Genomic DNA, 11485 nt, shown 5'->3' on the forward strand with positions numbered 1-11485 from the left:
GAAGGTGAAGAAGCTTACCCGAAGTCTCTTCCTTATAATTGGCAGAAATCTCAACCCACGTTGTCTGAACAGCAGATTTAAAGAAAAACCTTTACTAGAATTCTGATAATGCTGGGTGTGCTCCCTGTAGCCAAGTGTCAAAACAAAGTCCTATTTCACAATCTCAAATTAAAAGCTTTAAAATTTCAATTAAAGTTTTACTTAATTGAGAAAGAAAGGAATGGTCAGGTATTATTTAATTGTTTGGCTTGGTTTCACTGTTTTGTTTCGTTTTTTAATTTCTTCAACTGTTTTTTAAAAAAGAGGAGTATGTAGTTTGCAATAAGCCATAGAAGGTCTCTTTTAGCTCTAAAAATGTGGCATTCTATAATTTTTAAAAATCATAATATACTTGCAGAAGGAAGGTGAGGGATGCCAATAAACTATTAGCAATAATGCTAACATTTCATTATTTTAATTATTAAAAGGTTCAAAATTCTTGATTAACACAATTAGTTGTAAAGTTAAGTTTTTGCTTGCTTTGTTCTGTTTTCTCAAATCATATGAAATAGTTGTATTTTATCTGTTTAATTTACTAACCATTCTGATAACCTGTATATGCAGTTCTTTCTTCATGGAATTTTCAAAGATATGGGTGATTTCAACAGTCCGAAGAGCTGTGTTATAACTCCCTGTGTGCAGGATCTGCATTTGTAGATTCAACCATGGATCCAAAGTATCTGGAAAAAATATGACAAAAAATAATACAAATAAAAAAACAATACGGTATATTCACATAGCATTTACATTGTATTAGGTATTGTAAGTAATCTAGAGATGATTTACAGTATATGGGAAGATGTGCGTTATATGGTTATATGCAAATACTACATCATCGTGAGCCTTGAGCACCCTCAATTTTGATATCCAAAGGGTCCTGGAGCCAATTTCCCATGAATACCAAGGGACAACTGTACTTTCCTTTTAGAAGAGCAGGTAAAAAGTAATAGTTCTATCTTTCTTTATACTCTATGCTTTTTTTTTCCTACAGATTAATGAATGGTTTAAGTGTGGAAGTTTCCTAAGTACCTAATTCTTCCTTTAAAAAGAACTAACACTACCTCCTACCCCACTCCCTACCACACAAATTGGTCAGCATTTGGGGGAGGGAGGTGGGAGGGAATAGGGGGAAAAAAGTATTAGAAATTAAAGAAATGATCATCTCTGATATTCTCTTCCAGTTTTGCACATGAGCCATTGCAACTAATATCAATGAAATATCTTCCATTTGTAGCCAAAGTTACACAAATTGTTTATCTAATAGTATGTCACTTATTCATTCAACAGACATTTCTGAGCCTTGATTTCTATGCTGGGTAATTCATAATACCAAACAGCTGCTTCGGTGAAGTGAAGGAAGAAACTTCCCTGTTAGGTAGGAAGCCAGAACTTTTCAAAGGCAGCTTAGAGCCCAGTGTAAGGTAATTACAGAAGTAGGCCACAGAAGGAAAAAGACACAATTCCTTCATCATTTCCCTTGTCAATTCAATTTGCACAGTCACGAGGAATCCCTAAATCTTTTGACAAATTCACAAATCTGCAAACTGATTCACAATACACATCTAGAGAAAGTCTTACTGTTCAATATGAACATAAAATGATGTTTTCATGAATTACAGAGATTTTGCTTAAGATTTCCTCCTTTTTCCCCATATAACAAACACAAAAACACCCCTTCTCCTGAAAATCAGCAAACAGTCAAAGTCAGCCAAAAGTTTTGATTCCTGTGCTTGACATCTAAAAATGGTCATGAGGCTGTAACAGGCTGGTACAGTAGCTGTGGGTAGGCTTGGCACAGCAGAGCAACCTTAGAAGAAAATCCTGACCCACACTGTCCTTCACATGCTCAGTGTGGCTATGTGGTTTACCACAATTCTAGGTTTGTATCATGAAGATGTTTCTCGAATTAATATTAAATCTTTTAGAAAATTCAGGGTACAGAAATCTTTAGAAATGGAGACAATATGGTACAGTGAACAGAATAAAGATTGGGGTTAAAAGCCCAGGTTTAAATACTTCTATGAACCCCAGTTTTCTCATTTTTAAAACAAGCATAATTCCTACCCTTCAGGATTGTTATGAGGAAAAAAATAGGTAACCAAGTGTCATACACACCAGGTGTTCTCAAGTAGGGATGATTTTGCCCTGCCCCTCCCACCATCCACTGGGGACATTTGGCAAAGTTTAGTGACATTTTTGGTGATCACAACTAGGGAGGGGTGTTATTAGTGTCTAGTGGGTGGAGGTCAGGGATGTTGCTGGCCACCTTCTAATACATAAGACAGGTCCCATGACAAAGTATTATCCAGCCCGACAGTTGACAGTGTAGAGACTAAGAAACCTAGGTATGTACAGAGCTCATAGCAGATGGGCAGGAAATGGTGCTTATTATTATTACCTACACTATTGCTATACCAGATCTTATGTAAAACAGAAACATTGTGAGGGTAATGGATTAAATATTTCTCTAGCCCTTATAATGAATTAACTCCAAGGTTTCCTTGGAGATGTACATAATCGGTTAGGTGGCTTGAATACTATTCTCAATAGCTCCAGTGACATTCAGTATAATACCCAGGCTAAGACAGATGTCTACGAATGATTAAATAAATTTTCCTGTCAATGTTATTGTATGTCAAATAACAAACCTCTTGATATGTAAGACAACTAAAATGTGAGACAGGCGTAGGTTGAAAATACAATTTAAAGTAATTTGTTAAGGTTGATTTTCCAATATGTTCTGTCTTGGATCTCTCTTATGATAACCTGGTTATTTCTTCTGCGCTCTCCCATCTGCATTAGCAGAGCTGAGACTCTTGTGAGTGCTGGGCCTTCTCCTGCACAGCCCTCCCGGGACGATTAGGCTTTGGGGTCAGCGAGACATTGCACACTCTCTGTAAAATACATTCTCAAGCTCATGGACTCGTGAACCTCTTACATTTTTATTTCTCTGCTTTCATACAAACATGACATTCCTCTGTCTTCTCTATTATGAAATTGTCCCATGATGCTTCTCTGTAGGAATTTTTATTTGTAACTTTGAAAAATCACACAGTAGTTGGAATGTGTTAAAATTGGACTATTTTTTGAAATACCAATAATACAATTTCTTTTTTTCTTTTAACTCAGTCCATTAAATCAGATTCTGACATTTTCTGAGGAGGATCTGTATTAATTAAATCTGGTTTCTTACACACTGTTTTTGTGGCATTTTTTAAATTTGACATCCTCTCAAGTGTAAAAGTTTCCTTCTTTGTCTTGTCATGTGACATTTTTGACATTGTCACTTTCGCAATTCCTTGCCTCACTTGCCTCAACCATCCGCTGGCCAGTTCATCCTTTCTGCCTTGCTGTAGTGTTGTACCTGGAACACATTTCTAATATTGCTCATGCACAGACTTTTATTATTACTCTTTCATACTCAATTTGGTTTTCTGTTCACACTAGGCTTAAGACAGTGTTTTTTAAAAAATCTTTGTGTATCTACAAAGAGTGTAACACAATGCAGATACACCATAAGCCCCCAGTAAATGCTGATTGAATGAAGAAAGACAGATGCATGTTCAACCAAGTTATGTGATTACATTTTCTGAGTTGGCTAGGTAGACCCTAAAATAAAACATGTATGCCATTGCCCACATTACTTCGAAATAGAAGAAGAAGTCAAGCACTGTTGATTCCCAAAGACTGGTTTGTTTACACATTCTTTTCAATGCCACCTTGGTTCTTTCTATTTAATGTCAGGAACATCATGAGTATGTCACAGGTAGAATTTATCTGGGAGTATGTCACAGGTGGAATTTGTCTGTAAGTAGCACCAGATCTTATAGTAGATCTAAAGTTTTATAGCCAGTGGGAGGATTCTGAGAATAAATATTATTAAGGATTTATATCTATCTTGAGCCCCTTTAAGTCCATGAATAAGACACAATATTATATTCTTGATAAGTATAAAATGAAATAAAATGAAATGAAGTTAAGCAAAACCTTAAACATAATAAAGGAAGCCACCACACAGATGCAGTTTATTTATTACATGGTTACATACCAAATGGCACTGGCCTAAAAATTTCTTGCCAAATTTTTAATTTTATAACATATTGTCAGAATAAAGGATCTCAAGATTTCAAGATTACTTTTAAATAAATGCTATTACTTAAAACTGAGAAAAAATTTCAGGCTTGCCTTTAACCCAACAAATATTTATTGAATACCTACCATGTGTTAGACACTATTCTAGGTACTTGGAATATGGCAGTGATCAAACTTTCTGTCTGTAAAGCTTACACTCAATCCATTTTCATTTTCAACTGGAAGAATATGAAAGGAATAGTAGTTTGCTTCCTAAATGCACTAATAAATATATTGTTTGCATTTTTCTGATATATTTAATGATTTCATTAACTGGATTTTACATGAAAGAATTAACTTAGTAAGGAAAGAATATATGAGTTCTTTATGTATTTTTTCCAAATAGTCGAGACTAAACAGTTTGAAAGCTGTTTTCTAGAATGCTTCAGTGAAGGTTGGGTGAATTCCCAATTAGTATAATTTTCTACTCTGCTTTCTGATTTATTATTTTACTTACACATAATCACTGTTCATTGTCTGATAGAAATATAACAAATAGTTTTCTCTAGCTACATATTTAGGTGATATGTCTAAATTTTAGTGTTTTATTTTAAAATAAACAAACACAAAGAATTTGTCTAAGGAAAGGGAAAAATAGGCAGAAAAAAATAAAACTTACCTCTGGTCATTAATGTAAATCCAGTTGTCTGTACATTACAGGGAATTAGTCACTTTTTAGAAGGAGCTTTTAATTGCTTAATCTGAGTAATGTGGGCGATGGCATACGTGTTTTATTTTAGGGTCTATCTGGCCCACTCAGAAAATGTAATGGACCTAATTTTCATTTAGTGTAGGTCCGTGCAGTTCCTAAAACATCTAAATGGCTATTAATTTAATCAGGTAATTTAACTATAGCTCTAGAAAAGGCCACCAGCTAGTTGTCACGCGATGATTATGAAGATGACATTTTCATCCCATGATGCCAGAGGCAGACTTTGATACATCATTTTCTTTTTGAAGGTTAAACTCAGATAACCTGCCTTTGGCATTTAATTAGCTACATATTAAACACTCTTTTAATAATAAAATGATTAAAAATTTTATTGCTTCTCAAATGAGGCCCTCTTAGATAGATTTAATGACTTGGTTAGAGCTCTGTAGTTTGTGAACCAAACCTTACTTAGGCCAGTATATAGTAATGATATGCTTTACAGCTTGCAAAATCTGTATTTTATTCAAATGATGGCCATAATCATTTTGGATTAAACTTATAATGCTTTCTTCTGTATTTTTAAGTCTAACTGTTAAATGTCATTGGAAAGTAACCAGAAACCCATTGATACAAAAGTTCCAGAAATTATCAAGTTCAAGATTAAGAAAGAGACTATGAAGTCTGTTTAATGTTCCAAATCTTATATACTAATTGTTTACCCTTTGTAAAATCATGCCACCAGTGATTATCTGCAAAAATAAATAAATAAGTAAAATGATTGTAGACATGATGTCAAAGTATGAGTGGACTGCACATTCCTGTCCATATTTTCAGTTAATATTAGTTCTTCAGTGAAAATGGTCATCAAGAGACCAGCCATCGTTTATCCTTAGCATGAATTGAGAGGGAAAGGGGGGCATTAAAATATCTGTAAAATAGCATGCTGTCACACAAAAACATGAGGTAACTATCGTCTGAGTAAAAGTAACCATTTTACTTTTACGTATTTAAAAATTTTGAATTTAGTTTTGAATTTATTTTAGTATTTATATGTGTACAGGTTTTAAGAGCTCAGTTCCATGAGACCTGACAAAAGTATGCACCTCAGTCAAGCTACAGAACAATCCAATCATCTTTAAGACTTCCTCGTCCTTTCTACCCAGCACTTTCACCGCTGCCCAAGTCTCCAATTCTGTCACCCTAATTTAGTTTTGCTTGTTTTGGAACATCATGTGCATGTAATCGTGCAGTGGGCATGCTGCTTTTGCCTTTCACATTGTTTTTAAGATTTATGCAAGTTTTTGCATATGTCAGTAGTTTGTTCCTTCCCACATTCCATTGTGCAAATGAGTCAAATCGTTTATTCATTTACCTGTTGATACACATTTGGGTTGTTTCCAATTATTTACTATTTTTAATAAAACTATCAACATTTCTTTACAATTCTTTTTGAACATTGTTTTCATCACTATTGAGTAAATATTTAAGAGTGAAATTACTGGGTCACTATAATACTTGTATGTTTAATTTTAGGAGAAACTGCTAGTACTTTCACTTTTGCTGTAGTTGTCAGTGAGCCATGCCTACTACTTTAGCTTGGAAAAGATAAGAGGATTCAATGATTAATATTTATTGCAATGAGTAATGCAAGGGGGTTTAGAATTTTAGTTGTGATTTTCTTCTGCCTGTACATGTAAAAATTTTCTCTTTTGAGGTTGTATAGACAGGTCTCCCCATGTTCCATATCAACAAATCATGACTTTTATTCAAGGTTTAGGGAAATATAGGCCTGCCTATTCTTTGGGATTTGGGTTATTACATAAAATAAGAGAAAAAAACATAAATATATAAATTGTTAATCAAATTAAGATGGGTAATATAGAAGAGGCCATCTGTTATTTTATCAAATGTATAGCCATTTGTACATTAACAAATTTATATATGATTAAGCTTTGTAGATGGCAATAATTTTGGTCACTAGTATCTATTGTAAGCATACCAAATAACATAAGAAAATATTTTTTTCTCTCTGCTTTAGAATCCAAGATAGCTGGCTCAAATTCTAAAGGTTTTAGGTCTCTCTTTAACTTCTTCAGTGCAGTTGATTGAAATTAAGTGAGGTTCTAGGAAAAGATTTTTCCCCCACTAGAACTGTTATTATAAATCTCCACAGATTAGTGGGCTTGGATTCCTGACATCCATGGGCCTAGGGAGAGTACTTTCCCCCCAAAATTGACTTATTAGTATTTCAGTCATTCCATCTAAATTTTGTGCTAATTTCTTCCTTGATAAATTGTATATTAGAGTTTCTCAGGCCAAGAAAGGTAGATTTTCTTAAAAATGCATAAATTTTGAAAATTTATGCATAAATATATGCAAAAAATTTGAAAATCATTAATTTTGTTTTATCAAAGCAATAGGTATTTATTGGGAAAAGGTTAGAAAATACAAATATGCAAAAAAGAAACCTAGCTGTAATTCTACCACACGCAGTCATTGTTAATATCACAGAAATACTCTCAGTTCTTTATTTATACATATATACATATGCTTATATATACTTTTTAAAAACAGTAACCTATTTTCTTCACTAAGAAAAATATAAAAATATCTTTATAGTCAATACATATTATCTATAAAATAATTTTGACTATTTCAATAATGCTCTTTTTTATCCTAGTTTATATAACCAATCCCCTATTGTTGGACATTTAGATTGTTTGCAATTTTATGTTCTTGTACACGATGATGAAGTAAACATCCTTGTAGGCAAATAATTTTATACATTAAAAATTTTTTTCCTTAGCATAAGTTTCTTTAAATAGAACTATACAGTTAATAGATATCCATAAGAAAGATTTAGGCAAATTATTTTTATATTAGGAGCAAGCAGACTCAAAAATAACTATTGTACTATTAATTTCTGTTATTTGTTTTTAACTTTTTATGGAATATTTTGTTAATTAAAGGTCAAAAATCTTGAGAACTTTAATGATCTATAAAAATATCCTTGACCTCTGACCTTGTGAGAAGAAATGGTCCATCAGCTGAGGGTAGATTCCTGGTAAACAGAATATTTATCTTTATGTTGAGTCTGTAGGTGAAGTCTCTGAGCAGAAACTAAGCAACTTTGAGCTTAATAGAACTGTCTGTGTTCTTGAGTCACCTTATTTTAACTTTTCTCTTAATGATTTGTAGTCCCTTTTTGATAATCTAGAGTTGCAGTGTCCAATACAGCAGCTACTGGCCATATGCGTCTATTGAGTGCTTGAAATATGGCTACTCAGAATTAAGACTTAGAATAAAAATTGCTATATAGCTTATTGTTTTTATATTGATTACATGTTGAAATGATAATATTTTAGCTATATGGGTTAAATAAAATATAATATTAAAATGAATTTCACCTGTTTCTTTTTACTTTTTTTCAACACAGCTATTGGAAAATTTAAAATTATATATGTGGCTCCCATTTAATGTCTCTTGAACATTGTTCATCTAGCTGTGTATTCCCCTGCTATACAAAATATTAAGGTATCACTACATGCTGATTACATGTTTTCATGACCTGAAAGTGGTTTCAATAGATGACTAATCCACAAAGGTCCTCTGATAAGTGCAGGAACAACTGGAGAAGAAATCTTCAGCTTATCTGAAGCACCTAAGCTCTGTAAATGGCAAAAAACCATTCTCCCCAGTAGCATTACACACCTTTTCCCACTGAAGTTCTGAGTTGTCAAAAAGGGTGGTGAAATCAGTGTTCATGAGGATGGGTTGAGAGTAAACAAATAAAGGGAGCAACATTTCATTCTAGATTCTCTTCTCTTTTCTCATTTCAAATCTTGATGATCACCACTTCACATATGCATAATTTGCATTTATTCTAATGCAATCTCAACACAGAAAAGACAAAGATGAACTCAAGTGAAGAACTAACCTACCCTACTAGAGACTTAAAGTTTGAAAGTAGAGCTCACGTGAATTTTTGTTCCTGTAGTTTCCATAAATTTACAAGGCAGTAGATAATTGAAGCATGTATCTTTCCCAAAATGAATAACCAAACAAAAGTCACAAAATTTATAGACAAAGGATTGAATGATCCAAATTAGGCATTTGAGTAGAGGTGTTCATATAATTGTCATGTTGTGTGTGTAGCTGCCGCCAAAAAACAGACCATACGGGATCATGGAAACATGCATGTTTGCTGAAAAGAGCAAAGAAGGTTGTCTGTCTTCTAAGAAGATTATCATCTACTTTGAGAGTATCTGGGGCATGGCCTCCTTAGTAACCTCAAAAAGTGGGTCTGTGGAGGATATACTTGGCAAGAGTTATATAAAAAAGGTAAGACAATTTCACACTATTTTCAACAGGATTAGAGCTTTAATTTTCTAATCCATGTATGGGATGCTGTATCAAATGGAAAGCTCCCCCCCACCCAAAGTTACTCAGTTTACAGAAAACTCTGGGTGCTTTACCTTCCTTCTAAAAAAGTAATCCTTGCTGAAAATGTCCAATTGACTCTTAGACTGCCTGTATTTCCCCCACCAAACAGAGCTATCTGTGCCTCCCCAAACAAGCTCTGTCAATGTTTTTAATCGTGTTCTGTCTTCATAACACCAAACAATGCACTGATGTGTAAAAAGACAATCTGCAAGTTGCTTGTTCTATGTAAAACCAACCAGCTGATGTGTTTGAATAATTGGACTGGGCAGTGCAGCTGTTTGGTAATGTGAAGTTTCTAGTTCTAGATGAGACAGAGTTCCAAGAACTATTATTTCCTACTGAAGAAATGCTCACAAATATGACAACTGAATTTCTGAAGTGTGATGTCCATAGCTCTTTGTATATCCCTTACCAATCATAGTTTATATGCACAGACATTTAACTGTCAGAGACTTAAGTGGTCTCTTCCATTATAATGAAGCATTTATAGTGTGGCATTTAAGAGCAAAGACACTGGAGCCAAACTAGAATCTGCTACCTACTAGATGTACAACCCAGGTCCTCTCTAGTCTGTGCCTAGTTCCTCATCTTCAAAATGGGGTAATAATAGTACTTCACTCATAGAGCTGTTCTGAGAATTAGTGATTCTAATGCATTGAAAATTGCTCGGCATGTATAAACACTGCAAATTGTTTATTACGTATTTTATTTTGCAACTAGAAAATCTCACCAATTCAATGAAAGTTATGGATACATCAATTTAGAAAGACTTCCGCTGTTACACAGAACACCTGAGTTTCTACAGCCTCAGACAGTCTTAGCTGCAGAGAACTTCAGCTAACTCCCAACAACCTTTCCACAAACTACTAAAAATGAGTTCAATCCCTCCTAGGTGGGAAATGATTGAGAAACAGGAACCTAGAATCAAAGTACCCTGTTTTACCTTACAACTACACATTTTTCTTTTATGTGGGATTATTTTGAAAAGAATTGTGCAAGCTAGCCATCCATTGGTGTTCATTTCTTCAACCCAAGTTTTTGGCACAACTGTGGCACAGAGTTAGATCCCCCAAATAAGCAGAATCATATTCATTGAGAACATTTGTTTAGCATTTACTATGTGCCAGGCACTGTTATAAATAATACATATATTAACGATTTAATACTCATGATTCCATGAGGTGTGTACTATTATTATCTTATTATCTCTATTTTGAAGATGAATACTAAGGGACAGAGAAGTTAAATGCCCAGTATGACCCCACTGGAGAATGGATAGTACTAGAATTTGAACAGCCTGGCTTTGGTTACTTCATCCTTGATCACTAAATTATACTGTAATAAATATCCTCTAAATGAATAATTGGAAAAAATACATGCACATAATCACATTATTACTGTTAATGTTTCCTTTAAATAAAAATACTGCTCCTTAGGAGCAAAGATTTCCCTGAGGGAACAAATACATGCACACCATCACATTATTACTATTAATGTTTCCTTTAAATAAAAATACTGCTCCTTAGGAGCAAAGATTTCCCTGAGGGAACAATAGAGCAACAGAAGTGCCATTAGTGCAGTTGTGTTAATATACATCTCTAGTCAACAGACATTCCCAGGCAGGGACTTGTGTCCTGGAAAGATATGAGCCAGATGTGTATTTAATGACTAGATTCATGTTTTTAGTTTCCAGTGCAGCATCTATAAGTTGAAGATGTTTATTAAGTTAAACATGAAATCTTTTTCTGTTGCAGTCTGGTGATTGGTTTATTTGCATATGGCTTAGAGATTCAAATAAAATTACAGCAACTATTTAACATGAATATTGGAATTGGTTAGATAAATGATAATACATCTGTACATTAGAATATGCTATTGCCATTAATAATGCAGTCTTGGGAACATATTTACAGATATGTAAAGATGTTCACATATGTTTTTAGTAGAAAAAAGGTAAATTATGACACAGTATTTACAGCACATCTGGGGATTTTAAAAAATTATCTGAATGTCTAGCTACCAAAGTATTGATAATTGTTAATTTAAGGTGATAGGAAATGGGATATTTTGTTTTTTGTGTTTTTTTTATATTTTCTAATGTTTATGCTATTAATATATATAATTTATGAAAGACATGTTGAACCAAGCTATAATACACAAATACAATGAATACTATAGCTAGCCATTGACAATTTTAATTGATAAATTTGTTTGTGAATG

The 11485-nt window shown here is 33.5% G+C and overlaps 1 protein-coding gene across 1 annotated transcript in view; it reads right to left on the reverse strand.

Moving 5' to 3' along the window:
• LOC103609631 (interleukin-1 receptor-like 1) overlaps positions 1-11485 on the reverse strand; it is a gene marked incomplete at its 5' end in the record, with an annotated part of 108611 nt that overhangs the window by 44465 nt on the left and 52661 nt on the right. The window contains 1 exon segment of the mRNA XM_008593931.1: positions 580-719. Coding sequence (XP_008592153.1) covers positions 580-719 — 140 coding nt within the window.

This window comes from Galeopterus variegatus, unplaced genomic scaffold, assembly GCF_000696425.1.
Source record: "Galeopterus variegatus unplaced genomic scaffold, G_variegatus-3.0.2 Scaffold9874, whole genome shotgun sequence".
Lineage (NCBI taxonomy): Eukaryota > Metazoa > Chordata > Mammalia > Dermoptera > Cynocephalidae > Galeopterus > Galeopterus variegatus.